Here is an 18,533-nt window from a genome sequence, read left to right as displayed (position 1 = left end):
TACTCACGCGCTAGCTTTAGGAAATCTAATATTAGCTTCCATCCAAACAAAGTCAACTTCAACTAGTCTTCAACTCCCAACTATAAATTCCAATTTCCAACTGTCTCTCTTTCTCTCTCCATCAACAGGTCAGAAAATGTGAAATAAAATCACAGAAACTAGAACTCGATCATCGTAAAAAAAAAAAAAAAAAAATGTCACACAAAGCCCTAGATTCCCGGCACACCATAGACTCTTGTACACTTCGTCTTCACACATGGAGACCTTTCCGTACTACTACTTCAACAACTTCTACTACTACTACACCACCCAAAACCCTAGACCCCTCCGACTCAAACCCCTACTCCTATTCTTACAATGGGGCTCACACTCACACCAAGCGTCCCTGCCTCGCCGACCGTGCCACCACCACAACCAGAACGCCGTCGTTTCCAATCGACGCTGCTATCGACATGTCAAAGCTCAGCTTAATCGACGACGACAACGCCAACAAGAAGAACCGGATCTACAACTGCGGGAGCTTTAGCTTGATCGCAAGAAAACGACGCCGTCGCGGGTCCAGATCGGTCTCGGGTCGGAGCAGTGACCGGAGCGGGACGCGTCGCTGCTGCTCTGTCGGGGCGTCGGCGGCGTATGGCACGTGCTCGGATCTTCCCGTGACGGACTCGAGCGGAGAGCTGTTTGTGAATGGGGATTCCAATTGGGGTTCGGATGTGAGCGAAGCGAGGAACTCGAGGAAAGAGAGAGATGGAGGAGGAGGAGGAGGAAGTGGTGTTAGTGGGAATGGAGATAAAGAGAATTTGGGACTTGGGTTTGGGCTAATTGGGGGGTTTGATTGTCAGGGAAACGAATCCGGATACGGTAGTGAACCCGGGTATCGCGGCGACGCGGAGTTCGGGTATGGAGATGAGTTTGATGAGGAGGAGGATGATCCAAGATTGTTGTTTTGGGGTGACCGATTTGGAGGAGGTACAGTTTTTTACAATTTCACTTTTTCTTTTATTTAATTTTATAATAGGAGTTAGAAAGTTAGAATTAGGTTCTTGGGAGCTGGGAGGTTAGTTTGGTTGTTGGAATTACAGTATTGTTGGTTTTTCATAGCTTGTTCAAGTTCAGATAACTGAGCATTTTTTAGTGTAAGTGATAAGAATGGATAGGGAATTTGGTATGATTTGTGAACTTTATATTATTATAAAGTGTAATTTGGGAGGATCTTACTCATTTTTGGAACTTGGGGCATATTCACATTTGTAGGCTATGGCTCTGTGTCTTGTGGTTTGAGGGACGTGAAACAAAGTTGGAATGTAATGGGTGGTGAATTATGAAGAGAAAGTCCGTGGTCAAAGAAAAATGCAGCAAATTTTATAATTTTGACTGATAATTATCCTGGAAAATTTAAGTCTTCTTCTCTAGTTGTTTGGAGATCCAAGTTGCTCTTTTTATGCTCCGTTTGGTTTGAAGATTGATTCGGCTTCAGGCCTGTTATATTGTGTGGGTCAAAAAGGATCTTGTTCCACCTTTCAATTTGTTTCATGCAGCTGCCTGGAACAGTTAGGATTAGGCTTCAATGCCAAAGGGTATGAGTAACATGATTCACCTTGTATTATGCATCACGACAATTATAGACTCTCTCTTTTCTTAGTGGTTTAGGCATTGTCGCAGCCATGGGTTCTTTGTGTTTTGGAAAGTTGTGAAATAATCTTATCTTTGGTTTGGGTGTTCTGGAAGAGTGGTGTGTCTCACGAAGCTGCTGCTGGTTTGTGGAACTTCTCTTCACTTAAAATATGGTCTTATCTTTGGTTTGGGTGTTTTTGAGGGGAGTATGGTGGATTGATTAGCATATACTACTCAAATATTCAGATGTTTGGGTCATTGTAGATTCACGTTTCTGAATTGTTTAGTATTATGTGTGTAGATGTAGCAGATCAAGTTGTGACATGTATTAAGGCTCTACACAAGTTTGTCATGGAAGTTTGGTTGGTAGTCGGGTCTAGAGGTCTTACTCTTAGTTTGGCAGAAATTGAGGGAACAGAAGAAAGATCCATTTTGTTGGATGTTAAGGGAAGTAGTGTTAGCAACAATGGTAGATGTTGTGGTGGTGGTGCTGTTATATGGTTTGATATAATTTGTGGTGTGGAAGAGCGTGCAATGGTTAAAGTTGTCTTTATTGGAAAACCAATGAGAATCAACATAACTGTCAAAAATGACTATTTGACCTGTGTGGTCTTTGATAAACAAAACTCACTTTTGATAGTGTTATGGTTGCCAAAGAACACATGGTAGGAGGTAGGAGACTTGGGAAACAACATGTGGTAAGGATTAAGAGCACTGGATAACTTAAAGCTAACATTGGAGCTATTAGACTTGGTAATAGTTGTTGGATGCCTTCCACCTGTGTCTAGTGCCAGTTTTGGTCTGTTCTAATAAATTTATTTCATTATTGATATTGAATGTTGCTCTATCACTCATTTTGTTGCCATTTTTGGTGCTAATATTTTTAATCTTGTTATTGTCACTTTGTGAATTGCTATAGTTTAACAATACTAAAGTCTACAACCTTTTTTTTTTTGAGTTACATGATGATTTAAATGAGATTTGAAAATGAAAAATTACCATTAAATTTTCTGTAAATGGGGAATATTGCACAGGGATGTGAATTTTTGTGTCTTAACATTTCATTGTTCTCTATTATTTATTTACTTATATAAAAAAATTGTTCTCTATTATTTATTTATGCTAGGCTTCTTTGAGAAGCTGACATTTTGTAGTTCAAGCATTTGCTTAATTTGATTCAGCTTGAGAGAATGATGTGCCTTTTTCTTGCACCAGAGCCAGATTCTAAAATGGAGGTGGCTGGAGAGAACTCATTCTCAGATCAAAAAACCCATTACAGATGCCGGCGTAAGAAACATGATTGCAGAATGGTTTATTCACTGAGGTAAAAGACTCTGTCCAGGAAAAATGACGAATTCCTTTGTTTCATCCATTCGGCTTCCCATCGATGAGGTTGTTGGCTCCCAGAGTGCAACTAGTTCTTCACAAAACATTATAATGATTTCAGCTGTTGGTCGGTTACGCATTCCCCCATTTTGTGAGATCATCTATGCCAGCATACTGTCATGCGGCACTCTATTGGCTTGTGCTTGAAGGGATTCAAATATGTGGATGTGCATTACATTTTAGCGCATTATCACATTATCATAAGATAATGTTGTAATATTTACAGGTGATTAACTCATCTACTTTTGTTATCATAAGATAATTGTGCATTATGTGCTAGAACTCCGGAACTCTTTCTCTACGTTGGTTGTGATGATTGAGTTCTTGTGAAGGTTGTCAACAAACTGTGGGCTTTGCTGGGTTTACTATTTTTAAATAGGACGAAACTATTTTTAATTTTTCTATAAACGTTTATATCCACTTATTACATACTTCCTTTTTCCCCATCTCATTTTAAGATAAATTGTTTTGGTGGAAGATGCACTGGAATAAGGTGCATTGAGCTCTAAATCAATAGAAGAATAAATTGCTTTGGTGAAAGTCTTGAGTTTATTACAGCACGAATCATAACCTGCTACGCATTTTTTTTTTAAATGACCAAAGTTTAAAATGGTGGAGCATAATATGAAACTCCCTTGATGGAACCAAGGATATCTATTTCTTATACCATTACTATTGCCTTGTGATATAACACTTTGATTATTGAGTACAGAAACTTACTAGGCGCGAGTGTGTTGAAATTCAATCAAATTTACCAAGAAGCAAACCGGCACAACTTATGCAATATTTTTGTATTTTTGCACAATCCACTTTATGTATTATAAGTTATGACCTGTTATGGGACATCCTTAACTTTGCTTCTTTTCATCTTGTGTAATCTTTTGTACTTCATTTGTTTGTAGTAATATACTAATTCCTTTTTAGGGCAAGAAGGAAAGAAATAAAGAAATGATTTGGTGAAAAATCAGAAGTTTTTAAAAGCTTATTTAGTTTAGACATTTGCGAGCTATTGGAATCATATCCAGCATTCTTGCTGAATAAAGATCCTTAAAATTCAGAAAATAAAAAATAAAAAAAATTAAGAGCTCTCAAAGGTGACTGGATAGCTTCATATCCAGCATTCTTGCTGAATAAAGATCCCTAAAATTCACGAAAAAAATAAATAAATAAATTAAGAGCTCTCAAAGGTGGCTGGATAACTTCATATCCAATATTCTTGCTGAATTAAAATCCCCTAAATTTAGAAAAAAATAAAATAAAAAAATAAAGAGCCCTCGAAGATGGCTTGGTGCTAACGACCTAGACCTTTTTAAAAATTGTAAAAAAAAAATTATAGATATAACAAAATTTTAATTTATTGTGTTTATTTCATGATGATTACTTGAGTTAATTAAACCCTACGGCATGAGTATTATTTTGCTCGCTTTAAAATGAGTTGGACTTACTATTATATTTATGATATGAAATAGTATGGAAAAAAAAAAAAAAAAAAAAAAATCTCGAGGCCACCTAGGAAAATAATATAGGAAATATGTATATATGCTTTTTTTCTCTTGCCTGGGCATAGAAAAACGACGTAGCTTTATAGCCAGCGAAAAAAATTGTAAACGACGCCGTTTTCGTTAATCCCTGTCCAATTCCAATCTAACGTAGAAAAAGGAAAAGGGTAGGTAGGGTAGGGCGGTCCAGAGAGAGAGAAGAGATGGCGGTGAGAGCAGAAGCATTGAACGCGTACAGAGCGTTGCTAAGAGCGACTCGGAAAACGTTCGCCGGCGACTCATTGATGCTGACCGAGTCGGCCTCCGAGGTACGTAAAAAATTCGAAGATAATAGGCACGTGACCTCCGAGCCCGAGATCCGTAAGCTCCTCGACGATGCACGTGAGGCCTCCCATTTCATCTCCACCATGATTGTCCAAGCCAAGCTCAACTCTACCGGTGGTTACGGTAACCCTTCTCTCTCTCTCTCTCTCTCTCGATTTTTCTATTTATATCTTCTAATCAATCTGGATTTATTTATCTTAATTGTATTTTTCGTGTCTTGCTCTTGCATTTCTTGTGTTTGTGAAATTGTTTCTGTGAGACTTTGACATTTTTTTTCCTTTTCATTTAGCCTGAAATGCACTTTCTTTTTTAATTATTTGATCAAATTTCAATTATAAGACAATTACTTTCTCCTTAACTATGTTGTACTTGTACCTGCAATGTCCCCTAAACTACAAAACTAAGCAATGTCCCCTAAGTATTGGTAATAAGCAATTTGCCACCTTTATGAATGTTGTCAATTTTAACATAAATTTCAAATTTCAATTTGACAAGTTTTCAAAAATTTTGAATTTTCCTTTACTTGACGGAAATTCAAATGGTAGAAGACAAAATGCTTAGTACCAATAGTTGAAGGGGGGGTATTGCTCAGTTTTGAAGTTTAGGGGACATTGTTACTGATTATTGTAAAGGAATTTATGGCTTTATCACATTTTTCAGAGATGAAATATATTGCTGCTAACTCACGGAAATGATGCTAGTTATTACTTATTCTCAATGTGTAGACTCCTGAAAAAAATAATGTGTAATATGTTGTATGCATCCCATAAATTCACGTGTTTGTACATATTTCATGGTTGTTATAGTTAAAGCATTTGTGGAAGTTGAACTCATAGAGCTGAGGTTACTAGTTCAAATCTCATTGTTCCCCTTCCCTTGGGGTTTGACTTTTGAGGCTCCAAAAGTTTCTTATTACAGAAAAAAGAAGAAGCAAAAACTAGCCCCCTAAATGACTAAGTAAACAGACAGAATAACCTTATGTTCTACTTATGATGCTTAATATTATTTCTTTTGCCTCATTGGGGGTTTTGTTCTAGGGGTATTATCTCTTTATTTACATTTATAGGATGTGATGCTATATATACGTGGCGTTGTGTGTCAGTTTATTCTTCTGCACTGCTTATAGCTTTGATCATCACTCTTTCATGTCTAGGGAAGTTTTTTTTTTTTTTGTTTGTTTGTTGATTTTGGTGATCGGTTATCTCCCATAAACTTATTTTCTGTTAAAACATTGTGAAATGTGTTTTGTGTTGAGTCTGTTGACTAATGTTGTACTTCATATAGTTAAAATGTTTTGGGCCTTTTTCCCCCCTCTTAACTGTCATCATTTTGGTGTTTGGTTCCTTCTGATTACAAAAAATGTGGTAGCTTAAATTCTGTATCTGTTAAACAAGATATTTGTTGCTCATACAAAGTTATATAAGATCGTGACCTTACATTTTACATTCTGATACTGATTGTTGCAGTAGTGAAGCCAGATAAAGAGCATGCAGGAGCGACACTTGAGGTTCCTTCTGAAGAGATTCTTAAGAGTTAAGACACCTAAAGAATAGTATCAGTGGAGTTCAATACAATGTTTTTGAACATCATTTGCCTCAGATTGGAGCTGCTTATTTGATTACCATCTTCCCCTGTAACATTCACCAATAGTGTTCTTGATGGACTCCGTCAAAGATTTTCAGTTTTGCTATTTGTTCAAGACTTCACTTAATAATTTTTCTCTGAGCTCCCTTGGGTTGTTGCTGAAAAACTTGTCTTGGAACATTACTCCTTAAGATCATGTTGCATCATATGAAAAGTGTTTATGTCTGGAATTATGGATAGTGATTACATTCTTCTACAAAAGTTACTATAACTTCAAAGCAGTTTACTAGTTTTAGATTTAGAAATGGTTGTTGAATGTACGTAACATTCATTCTTCAACCAAATGGAGCGTGCCTTTACTGCATAATGCTGGGATAAGGAGAAGGCTGTGTTATGAGTACTGTTCCCAATATCTAAATGGAAATTTTAGAACACAAAAAGGTAATTCAGACCAAAAGAATTTTTTATTGAACCCAATTAATGTTTTTTAAAAAAAAAAAAAAAAAAAACAAAACAAGAACATAATATTTACGATTGTGGGCAACACCGCAACAGTGCCACCCAAATCTTTAATAAGGATCTCTCTCTCTCTCTCTCTCCAGTGAGAACCTTGTAGTGTTTCCCTGTTGATGTAAATACAAGATTTCCTTTGATGGATGAGCGAGGCATCAGATATCAAAAAGAGTGCTATCCACTTCAGTGGCCAGTAGCTAGTTTTCCTCATCATCTTCCAGATCTTCTTCAATATTTTCCTGGTCTTCATTCATGTCTTCCTCGTCTTCATCTGTGTCTTTCTGTTTTTTAGTATCTTCCTTTTCCGGCTTTTTCTTGCCATCACCATTTCCTGAAAATAACAGGGGGAGGATAAATAAGTTCGTGAAAGGAGTTCAATAGTGATCTGTCAATTCCTGCAAAGAGCAGGGATCATGAATAACAAACAGAGGAAGAGTGATTTATGAAAGAAAAAGTACCAAAACAATAATATTGAAGGTGTAACAAGAGAGGGATGATATATAGTAAAAGAGATATAACAAAATAAATAAACAGAGTAACACCAGAAAGATGAAAAGACCAAATATCCAATAAACATCAGAAGGTGCCAATTATCACAAACCCTGGCTGATATTATAGGAAGACAGTTTAAAAGGGAAGAATATATGTGAATTGGAGAAGAGACGGGACTCCATAACTGGAAAGTAGGAAATGCACTTAAAGAGAAAATTAAGTTTCGGGAGCCTAGACCATGGATCAATGGATGTAATGAAAGATTGGTTATAAAATATAGAAGGCAGTATGAATCACAGAATGTCCGAATGGTCGATTGAAGGCAGGTTACATCCAAGTTAAAGAAGATTAACCAACATCATCATTAAAAAACTTGAGCAGAATTATGATTTATCTCATTTCAACATGGCTCAGAGCTAAAAAACTGTAATACGCAAATTTCTAATGGCAGCATACAGAGCAATATATATATACAGGCCATATTAAAAATGTGCTTAGAAAATGGACCAAGGCTCTGAAGCAGTCACTTCTGGTTAGAGGATATAATCTAAATTGTTTATGGAGGTCTTGAGGAAAGCGTTTTGTGTGCATAAAGAATGAGAAGAAATCATGCGTGTAGAGGATGTTTGGAGGAATGGCCAGAGTAGATCATCATAGACCTGCAAAAGGACATCTTATGGCACCCTTGTAGTCAATCATCCATAATATCCTTAGTTGATAACTTCAAAGTTAAGAGACGCTGTATTCTCAATATGTTAACCAGTTTCTTTCAACCAAATATAATCTCATTGCTAGAGGAAAAAGGAAGTAACATGTTATATGAGAGAAATATACCATATTCGCTGAAGATGACTCCACCAGAACATAATCCTTCCTCAATCTTGATGAGTTGAAGAGTCATTCTGGGTCCAATCTCTTGAAGCTTGACAGCACTTTTTGTCGAGGCCTTGTTAATTCTACCAAGATCACTAGCCAAAGTCACAGTTGCTGCTTCATCGTCTGCTTCACTTTCTGATCCATACCCAGCCCTTTAAAGTCACAAGGAAAATAAATATAAAACCAAAATAAAATGACCAAGATGAATCAATCCAAATGTACACATGACCTTTTCCTTCTCAATTTGTACTTGGTTATGACTCTCTCTCTGACTAAGTTATAAACACACTCTTGTGGGAGGAGGAAGTGTCATTTGAGCTAGAGCTCATTGACATAGTTGGTCATTAATAACAAGTTTCTTATTTTCACTGCCAACTTATGAACAATTTATATATATATATATATATATAAAACAAATAAATAAAAATAAAAACCAAGGAAATAAGTTATCCAAACATACTCTTAATGCACAACCAGCAGACCACAATAAAACTTAAAAGACGACAAGTTGTAGTATAAATTCTAATTTTAAATTCTTAATGCTAACATAATTTGCTTGACTTCAAGGATATAAGTTAATGAGAAAGAACCCTTACTTTGTGACAAAGTCACTCACATCTTGAAGATTTCTTAAATCAGGAACTTGATGGTTCTGCACAATTTTTCTAATTCTACGGGAGACACCCACAGGCTGTAATCTTATGGAATAATGCCGAAAATCAATAAGCTTTGTATCTTTGTTGTAATTAAGCAATACAATTCTCTGGCAAGAGGAAAGTTTGACCTGAAAATGCACACATTAAACAACATTAAGAGGGGATATAGGATCATAAGTATTGATGGCACTGGCAGCAACCTGAAATTTGTTTAAACACTCACTGTGTTTATATCAATGGCAGGAAAGATATTCTGAAACATTATGGTAGTGAGCTTTAAATGTTGATCACCAGACCCAAAACCAGAAAGAACAATCTGCCAATGATAAGCTCAGAGATTAACAAGGGCAGAAGTTAAACAAATAAGAGTAAAATTTCACCATATGTTTAAGTCAAATTATGCAACTGTATAGCTGCAGTCCTTTCCTCTTTTGAGATGAATATAAATTAACTTTTTTTTTTTTTTTTGATAAGTAGATGAATATAAATTAACTAACATTAGCTTATAGAAGATAGGTGTGTAAAGTACATATGGAGGGGCAGGTGCAACCATTCAAGGAGTTACAACTGAGTCCTCCTGCACTGAGATATTATGATTAACTTGTTATGTCTCATGCTAAAGGCTAGTAATGATGCACAAGACTACTGATCATTGGTGACAGAAGAGAGGTGAAAATTGCATGAGAAAGAGATCCATTTCACATTTTCTTTACCTTTCTCTAACATTTTAGTAAACCAAATAGCCATGACTATTTGCTGCTTGTGAATTTGAGTGATTTTTTATTTTTATTTTTAAAAGTGAGAATATAAAATTACCAGAGGAGGATTTTGGAAAAGATCTTGAGGACATCTAGGACGCAATTGAGATTGTGCAACATCAACTGCCAACGAGTATTCGTTTATTTTAAATGTAAGTGTTGGGCCTTGTGGAGTCCTTCCAACCCTCAGGTAGGGTGCAGTTGCAGTTTTTGACAATATGAGGAAATGTGTTACACCCATAGGCCCAGCAACATTCAAGAAGTCTTTGAGACTATTCCGTTTCTTCTCCTGAAATAATATATATACATAGCAAAACATTAGGACTGGTATAGATGAATGCAGCACAGAGACTGCTGAGAATTCACTTCCAACTAAAGTTAGCCTATTTCTGTAACCCACATCACAGTGGAAATCACATTTATCAAAAAGAATTACGGGGAAATCACAGTTCGCAAGTATTAAGCTATCCCCGATTAAGTACATGATCTACCTTGCTGAATTGAATTCCTTTTTAAACTCCTCAATACATATTATGATTAAACTGCCATTCATATGCTACAACAACTTCTTTCCAACTCATAGTGCACAAGTCTTTAACAGAAGTGAAGAAATCTTCTCCAAACAAGGATTCTATGATTATGCCAAAAATGTCTGGGCCCCTTTTGTGTAGAATAATTGTTTTACACCCTTAAAATTCATCCTTACATCAGTCAAACTTCCATCGATCTCATATTGCCATAAAAAAGACTTTAGGAGATAAAGACACACACACATCCATACATTATGTGTACTTCCATCAATCTCATGTTGCAACAAAAAGGCACTTTAGGAGACACACACACACACGGAAACTAAGCAGATAATAAATAATTTTTACCTTAAGATTGAGAGCAGTATAGGGAAGCATCAACTTTCTCAAGTCCATTTGAAGTTGCCTAAGAGGACCAGGCAACTTCCCTCTAGAAAACACAAAGCTCTTTGGAATCTTATTTCCTGTGATATGATCCACACTAGGTTGATTCTTCTTCACAACCGGCTTCACAAACACCTTCTTCTTCTTCTGTTTAAATCAAACAAAAAATCATGCAAATGTAAAACCAAGTAAACAAAACTCCTAAGGGAAATGCCAATACGGGTATTCCTCCACCTAGAATTTACAAGGGGAGGAGGTGCCAATTGAGCTAGAGTCCATTGGCTTTGACTTAGCTTCTCATTCTACAAAATTTTCCCACCTCCCAATTAAAAACAAATTTACCCACAATTCGTTTCTTTTCCTTTCATTTTCTCAACAACCAAATAGAGTGTATAATAAAAATCAAAACCAAACATAATAAAATTTTTACTTACATTACGAAAACGAGCCATGGCATCCAAGAACCTTGAATTTCACAAATTCAGTCCCAGCTTCAGAGCTTTCTGATAGAATTTTAAACAATAAATAAAACATTTAGCATAATCAAGAACAATTACAAGAGCAAAAGGCTAGGATTTTTGAAGACCCAGCTAAAGCTAATTCCAGAATTAAAAACAACAGGTCTGTTTAATTCAGCTGTTTGTAAAGTGTATTTAAAAAATAATTCTTTTAAAATGCGCGTTTTGAAAAAGTGATTTTCAAAATCACAGTTAAGCCTTTGGCAAAACATGTGAAAAAGTGTTGTTTATATTAATTGAGCGTTTGGATAAATATTAGTCTAAAGTTACTGTTAAGGTTATCTTATCATGCCAATAACTTGCAGCTCATCTGACAAGTACTTGTGCTTCCAACAGAGACATTATCATGAAAAACTCTCATCTCTCCAATATTCTCCAACTTTTGTTTTTACTACTATTACTTGCTTCCCCAAGATTGCTTCTCAATTTATGTGAAATAAGATATAAAGGGCATACAATCAATGAGTAAAGATTAACAGTAGGAATGAGCAATAACTACAAATCTTTAACTGTAGGCTAAGCTAGGAAGAAATTAGTGAAGAATTCATGAACAGATAGAAATCATCTATAATAAACAGACCCAAAAATAAGGATCCTATCTCCTGGTTTACTAGCTTCCACCTTTATTTTAATCATATATATTAATCCTGATCATATCCAAACTGTTTTCCTCAACCCCCATCTACCTGAAAATTTTCTTAAAATCTTCACAAAACCTTAAAGAAGCAAAAAATTCCTCTATCAAAGTATGTCCCAAAATTTTGTTATCAAAAAACATTGTAACAAACGGAGGCTTTGTGGGTTTTTTAACATAACAGCAGTTTCTTGCTCAGTTGCTCTGTTTTCATTTTGTTTTTTCCTTATCAACCTTCTCTCAAAATGTTATCTTATAAAAAAAAAAAAAAAAAAAAAAAAAAAAAAAAAAAAAAAAAAAAAAAAGACTTGAAACAAATCATGTAACCCATTACCCACTATGCAAAAGCTCAAATCTAGAGAAAAAATTCAGGGAAAAAGGGTAATGAAGAATGGTTTACCTGAGATTTTATATATAACGGTAGTGGTATTTGGTTCTTCGTGTTCGTGTTCGTGTTCTGTTAGTGTTTAGGGTTTATCGTTTTCCAATACCAAAAACAGGGTTTTAGTGTGACCACCAATTCGACCCGGACCATGCCCAGCCCAATTTTAACTCATACTCTCTAGGGAGACCAGCTTTAGCCCAATTTTGGCCCACTACATTAAAAGAGCTTACTGTGCTCCATTTATATATGTATGTTCAAAAATAAAAGAAAAACTATACTCGGAATTGCATTTGAATTTTAGTATTGAGAGATTTCAATAACATGGGTAGGGGGTTAGAGGATTTTGTCCTAATAAAATTATTTGTGCTGAGTTTAAAATAACGTCTTACAACTAATCATTTGAAATCCACGTATTAATAAGATTTAAGTTTTCCTACGGATATTATTAACGAGTAATACTAAAGAGGTTTCACAAAATTTCCTACTCAAAAAAAAAAAAAAAAAAAAAGTTTCACCATTTCACAAAATTTTGCACAACAATTGATGTTGCAAGTTATTAGTGAACGTAACATAACTTCCAAATAGGCTTATTATTGACACCATTTTATTAGTGCCAATTACATCATGTTATCTCAATCTTCATAAAAACATTTTCTGTTCCTATACATTTTCTATCATTAATAAATTTGAAAAATCACTTTTTTTTATTATACTTTATTAAGTCATATAAACTAAAATTTAAATCCCATTTTTTTCCCTTCTAATGTGTCTTTTCAAATGAATATTGGATGTATGCAAGGAAAATTATTTGTTTACACTTTCTGACCTATACATAGTATACCTACTTTTTTCAAAATATCCCAATATAGCACACAATGACACATGATGTGTACACTATACTGAAATATGAGATAATCAAAGCCACCAATTTCTTACCTCCAAGTCACTTTCAAAATAGTCTAGAAATTTCTCAATAGATAGTGGACAAGTAACATGTTCTACCAGATGTATCTAGAGACTACATGTTAATCTATGGATTGTAGAAAACTGAAGTGAAGATCATGTTTTAAATTTTGTGTAACAGATGGAACAATAAATACTGGGAAAGATAGGTAAGAGTAAAGACAGCAGAAAGCACCTTGTCAACGCTGGTGAAATGCTTCTTTGTTGTATTCATGTGAAGTGTAACCAATTTTCAAGCCAAATCATGTGAATTGTACTGTGGAAGTGAATGGACGGTTTTGATAAGCTTTTAAAAGCAAGTCTGAAATGTCTACAAAAAAAAGTGGCTGCATTAACCGCGAATGCGAACTGATTAGATTAACTAGTAACTACTTCCGGCATACTTTTCCTACTGTCCAATCAAGAAACTGTGCCTTCCGTCTTCACTACCACCCCAATTATTCACCTTATCAAGTTCCTATTTCATTTCATTATCAGTTTAGTCATGGACCACACATGTCCTACCGTACAGTTACAAATTGCATAGTACATAGTTATAATGGTTTGTGTAGTCACACTGGACATTCGGTCAGCATCATTGATTCATTATGGGTTCAATAATGGCATATTTCCTTGAGTTTCAACGGTTTAATTGGTAAAATTTCTTATCATGGAATTAGGGATTTGGATTTGAATCTTTTTTCACACCAAAAGAAACTCGTCAGCGTTTTGGTGTGATGGTAAAGGGTCATCATAAGTTCAAAATCATTTCGTACCTAATAAAAGAATAATAATGACATGTTTTAAAGATGTTGCTATGATATTTGTTAGTCTATGATCCTATACTTGTGGTCTCAGAATTAAGATGCAATTTACTCTAATGTGAAAGAAGGTACTGAATGGACCTTATCTTGAATTCGTGAGAGATAATCACCTGCCCAGTCACAACCTATTTCAGCCTCGCTATCTCTTTTATGGAGCTCACCAGCCTCTTGCCTAAAAATACTCCTGCAAAAAGATCTTGCCCTTTCCAAGTCAGCCAAAAGCCCTTTTTTTTATTATAAATCTACCATCAAAAGCTCTATGATTTCACAGTTCATGGGAATCAATTCAGTATCATTGAAAAGCGTGACTCTTTATTCTCACTCTTCTGTTTCATACATGGACTCTTTGTTGTAGTACTAGTATTTACCTAGTGATAAAATAGTTTCTACTTCAATTGCTATCACTTTCTCCATCTAACTTCTCTTGAATGAGAATGGCTTGTATTCATTCACTTATGACATTCATGTTTGCTGCATTGCTGATGAATTCAGGCCAATTGGCATATGGAAATGGACGCAGTTATGTTCAAGAAGCCTGCAGTGTGACTAGGTACCCTGATATCTGTGTTCACTCACTAGCATCATTTTCAAGCACTGCTAAGAGAAGCCCCAGCAAGTGGGCACGGGCAGGAGTATCAGTGACAATAGGTGAGGTAAAGGATGTTGCTAAAAACTTGAAAAAATTGAAGAAATATCAGCTTATGAAGGGAAAGAACAGAATTGCCCTTTCAGATTGCATTGAATGTATTCAGGATGCACTTGATGAGCTTCACAAATCACTCGATGTGCTCAGAAGGCTTAGTAAAAGCACATTCAATGAACAAATGAGTGACCTTCTTACATGGATTAGTGCAGCCCTCACCGACGAAGACACTTGCTTGGATGGTTTTGAAGACCAAAAGGGAAAGCAAGTTAAGTTGCTTCAAAATCAGGTTTTGAATGCTACTTATATCACTAGTAATGCCCTGGCTCTGGTTAACAAACTAGCAGCCACAGGTTTGGCAAGCATAACTGTTCCATAGAGGTTCTGAATATGGGTTTCATCATAGCATGAATCAATCTAGGGATGAAGAAGTCTCTGGATTGATCATAATCAAATGCAGTATGACTAATTAGTATGAGAATAAGGCCATCTCTAGCCAAAATATCTCCAGCTTCGTATAGCCATAAAAATCTGTGTAGTTTCTTTGTTTTTGCTCCTCACAAGTGACAATCTAAGTGATGCTGTTATTAAATCTTTTTCATTTATAAAAATTTCTCTTATTAAATTTATAAGGTGATACAGTTTCTTATATTTGAATGTGGAATGTTACGCAAAATTAAGTGTCGGCATATATAGGCAACATCATATTTTGCCATCCGTGGGAATTGTTGGCCTTGCCTACAGATCCCAGAGAAAAGTTGCATGGTGCAGAGCTGATCAATGGTCAAACGCAACCACAATGCTGCCTTCAAGCTCCCAAAACCCCTTGATGGAGCAACAGCTAGCTGCAGACATTGGCAGAAAGTGTTCAGTAATTAGCTCGCCAAAACCAAGAAATATTGAAGCATCTGCAACAAGCAAGGCAAGATAATAAAGGAGATAACAGCTTTTCCATTACAGGGCAACTCATGCATATTCCCCGATTCCAGTGGAAGAGTTCTTATGTAGCACTTGGTCCTGTCCTAAGTTCCTAACTCCTAAGGACCTAATCATATATTAACCAGATATAACATCAATATATTATATTTAATAAACTATAGCCAGTATGAAATTTATAATACATTAGTTCCATAATCAACTACCATAAATTGGCAAAAAACTTTGTGAGAGATCTGAGATCCCCAAACTTCTGCAGGCTAAGAAAAAATGCTATAGAAATTTAGCATTAAAGGCCAAAAAAATAATAGGGAAAAAGAAAAGAAGATTTCAGTAAAAGTTGTAGAGAATTATGCAGCCATATCAAAATCATCTTTGCTATAATATCTGCTGTGTTAGCAACACTCATAGTGTGTTTAGATACCGCTTATTTTGCTGAAAACTGAAAACATTATAGTAAAATAATTTTAAAATGCAGGTCCCAGTACGGACATGACATGACAAGACAAATTACATCGAAAATAATTTTGAAGTATTACTTTATGACATGACACGCAAAACGCACAACCACTTTGCATTTGTCTTCATTTAAAACTTGTTTATCTTCATTTACATGCACAGTGCAATGGGTCCCACTGTTCAAACATCAAACGCAAAACATGCAATCCAAACGCATTCTCAATCTCTAGGATATTTCATTGAGTAACTTTCCCAAAACACTTTGATACCAATGAATTCAAACAAATGGCAAATTGTGATTGGTAGAGTATAAAGTGGAACACAAAAAGTGATATAAACTATTTTATATTCAATATGATCAAAGTAAGAATGACAAAGACAACTTTTAACCTCTAGAAAATACAAACTAAATGGAAATCATAAATATAAAAAGGACTATTTCTGTCCCTCCTCCCCATCCCCACCCCCACCCCCATAAAAATATGTTGTTTGCCGACATTATATGGTATTGAAGGACATTAAAAAGACAATTACATTTTTTGGTGTTTTCAATTGAAACATGAGTTTGAATCTTTCTTCCCACTTATAATGTATAAAAATTAAAAAATTAAAAGACATAAGATACTTGCCATTTTAAAAAAAAATCAGAACATACCATTTCTTTGACCATCAATGTTTAGTAGTCCTACTCCTACACCCTAATCCCATTTCCTTCCTTCTTACTTCTTAGGACTACAAAGTGGGATGTTAATAAAGTGTGGGCTATATTTCATTCATTTAATGCTCTCATGCTCTCGTGCATGTGGAAGCAGTAGGAGTCTTGTAAGGTGTTAACCTTTGCAAGAGGTCAGTGGCCTCCCTCCGGTGAGGTCTTTTTGAGAGAAAAGAAAAATAAGAGAGAGAAATAAGATGGAAGAAGAGTTAGAAGCAATCTGGAAAAAGCTGTCCCTCATTGAAGAAGAGGATGATTAGGTGGTGTTGGGTAGCAATAGCACAAAGGCAGCAAAGGAGTTAGGCAGAAATTGCTTAGTGATGAAAGTACTATCACGAAGGAGCATCTCACTAGATGTACTCCGAAAAAACCTAAGAATGGTGTGGAAAACAAATAAAAGTATGCAGATTTCTGAAGTAGAGGATGAGGTGTTCATGGTGGAGTTCGGGGACGGAAGAGATAAAAAGAAAATCATGGAGATGAGACCTTGGAGCTATGAAAAGCAGTTGATTATTTTACAAGAATTTGAAGGGGAGCAAACGCCAAAGGAAGTGGTTTTAAAGTGGTCTCCCTTCTGGATTCAAATACATAATCTGCCACTAAAAAGCAGAACGAAGGAAACAGGGTACTCAATCGGTGCGACAATAGGTGAAGTGGTTGAGGTGGACGTCGCAGAGAATGGGGTGCAATGGAGAAAGTGTCTGAGGGTACGAGTGATGGTGGATGTTACAAGAAGACTAATCAGAGGAAAGAGGGTCACCATCGAAGGAGTGGAAGGAAGGTGGGTTCAATTCAAATACGAGAGACTACCAAATTTTTGCTATCAATGCGGGCTACTAAACCATGACATGAAAGATTGCATTGAGGTAAAGAAGAGTGGCAACCAATCTGAGATGAAGGAGCTCCAGTATGGGGCGTGGCTAAGAGGGGAGGTATTTAGAAAGCCTGTGAGAGAGACGGATCAAACAGGAAGAAGGGAGCAAATGTATAAGGCTGAAGAAATTAACAAAGGGAGAAGTGCTCAGATGAAGTTGGTGGCTAAACAGGCCAGCGGTGAAGCGGTGGAGATCAACCGTCCCGAGGAAGAACTGAAAGGGAAGAGCGGGAATTCGGGGTCAACGATTCCAACCCAAGAAGATGCAGACAAAAAGAAAAAGCCAAACAAGACAGACGAGGTGGTACAGGGCAGTGGAATTATACATGAAAGGGGAAAGGTCAGTCAGGCAGGAGAGTCAACAGAGATCACCTTGCCTATCCTAGGATTCAAGCACACATTGGAGAAAGAGTCACGAGAAAAAGGGGAGGAGGAGATGCAGTGGGAGATAATGACAACACGGAAGGAGGTTCCAAAGTTTATTTTTAATGAAGGCCAAACAGCTGGTGAGCATCAAGGAGAGTTTAAGCCCGATAGAGCTAAAACAGCCCAAGACCCAATGGCTATGATTTTTAAGGAGGACGTGGGCTGGGTTGCTGAATGCTTAGGCCCAAAAAGTGGGCATTGGAAGCGAATGGCAAGAGAGGTTAGGCCCAAAGATGTTAAAGAGCAACAAAGCCCAAGTGAAGTCAAGCCTTTCATTAAAAGTAAGGTGAAAAGGGAGAGCCCGGTTCCAGTGCAGGAGCTGGAATTAAATATCACAGAGATCAAATGTAACAAAGGATGTAAAGAGGGCAGAGCAATAGAGAAGGAAAACACAAACACGGATGGCGGAGAGGCGGCGACTGCGACGCAGCGCCGTCGAGCTCAATGAGCTTCCTAGCATGGAACTGCCGGGGTCTTGGTTCACCCCCGGCGGTTCGAACTCTCACCGATGAGGTGAAGATGAAGAACCCGCTCTTAGTCTTTCTATCTGAGACCAAAGCAAGT

General features: G+C 36.4%; 4 protein-coding genes across 4 annotated transcripts; 3 read left to right on the top strand and 1 right to left on the bottom strand.

Annotated features, from left to right (window-relative positions):
• Positions 1–67: 67 nt before the first annotated feature.
• On the top strand, positions 68–3,408 carry LOC126708939 (uncharacterized). Its single transcript, XM_050408958.1, has 2 exons — positions 68–969; positions 2,830–3,408. The coding sequence occupies exons 1-2, from the start codon at positions 195–197 to the stop codon at positions 2,940–2,942; spliced, it is 888 nt and encodes a 295-aa protein (XP_050264915.1). The 5' UTR covers positions 68–194; the 3' UTR covers positions 2,943–3,408.
• Positions 3,409–4,642: 1,234 nt separating this feature from the next.
• Positions 4,643–6,685, top strand: LOC126709189 (mitochondrial zinc maintenance protein 1, mitochondrial). The gene is made up of 2 exons (XM_050409312.1): positions 4,643–4,946; positions 6,290–6,685. Exons 1-2 carry the CDS (start codon positions 4,703–4,705, stop codon positions 6,358–6,360), a joined length of 315 nt encoding a protein of 104 aa, XP_050265269.1. The 5' UTR covers positions 4,643–4,702; the 3' UTR covers positions 6,361–6,685.
• A 167-nt stretch (positions 6,686–6,852) lies between these two features.
• On the bottom strand, positions 6,853–12,323 carry LOC126709188 (peter Pan-like protein). Its single transcript, XM_050409311.1, has 8 exons — positions 12,169–12,323; positions 11,051–11,119; positions 10,581–10,763; positions 9,761–9,991; positions 9,168–9,260; positions 8,885–9,072; positions 8,247–8,440; positions 6,853–7,251 (listed from the first exon to the last, which is right to left on the bottom strand). Exons 2-8 carry the CDS (start codon positions 11,066–11,068, stop codon positions 7,118–7,120), a joined length of 1,041 nt encoding a protein of 346 aa, XP_050265268.1. The 5' UTR covers positions 11,069–11,119; positions 12,169–12,323; the 3' UTR covers positions 6,853–7,117.
• A 1,681-nt stretch (positions 12,324–14,004) lies between these two features.
• On the top strand, positions 14,005–15,187 carry LOC126709932 (pectinesterase inhibitor 6-like). Its single transcript, XM_050410304.1, has one exon. The coding sequence runs from the start codon at positions 14,348–14,350 to the stop codon at positions 14,939–14,941; it is 594 nt and encodes a 197-aa protein (XP_050266261.1). The 5' UTR covers positions 14,005–14,347; the 3' UTR covers positions 14,942–15,187.
• The last annotated feature ends 3,346 nt before the right edge of the window (positions 15,188–18,533 follow it).

The sequence above is a fragment of the Quercus robur genome, chromosome 12 (genome assembly GCF_932294415.1).
Source record: "Quercus robur chromosome 12, dhQueRobu3.1, whole genome shotgun sequence".
Lineage (NCBI taxonomy): Eukaryota > Viridiplantae > Streptophyta > Magnoliopsida > Fagales > Fagaceae > Quercus > Quercus robur.
The sequence above is the reverse complement of the archived record's forward strand: the minus strand, read 5'-3'. Positions and strand labels throughout refer to the sequence as shown.

Coding starts and splice junctions, on each gene's coding strand:
- LOC126708939 (XM_050408958.1), top strand. CDS start 195: ATGTCACACAAAGCCCTAGATTCCCGGCACACCATAGACTCTTGTACA. Junction 970..2,829: donor GGGTGACCGATTTGGAGGAG/GTACAGTTTTTT, acceptor TTCTTGCACCAG/AGCCAGATTCTAAAATGGAG.
- LOC126709189 (XM_050409312.1), top strand. CDS start 4,703: ATGGCGGTGAGAGCAGAAGCATTGAACGCGTACAGAGCGTTGCTAAGA. Junction 4,947..6,289: donor CAACTCTACCGGTGGTTACG/GTAACCCTTCTC, acceptor TGATTGTTGCAG/TAGTGAAGCCAGATAAAGAG.
- LOC126709188 (XM_050409311.1), bottom strand. Junction 9,992..10,580: donor ATACTGCTCTCAATCTTAAG/GTAAAAATTATT, acceptor ATATTATTTCAG/GAGAAGAAACGGAATAGTCT. Junction 9,261..9,760: donor TTTTCCAAAATCCTCCTCTG/GTAATTTTATAT, acceptor TATCATTGGCAG/ATTGTTCTTTCTGGTTTTGG.
- LOC126709932 (XM_050410304.1), top strand. CDS start 14,348: ATGAGAATGGCTTGTATTCATTCACTTATGACATTCATGTTTGCTGCA.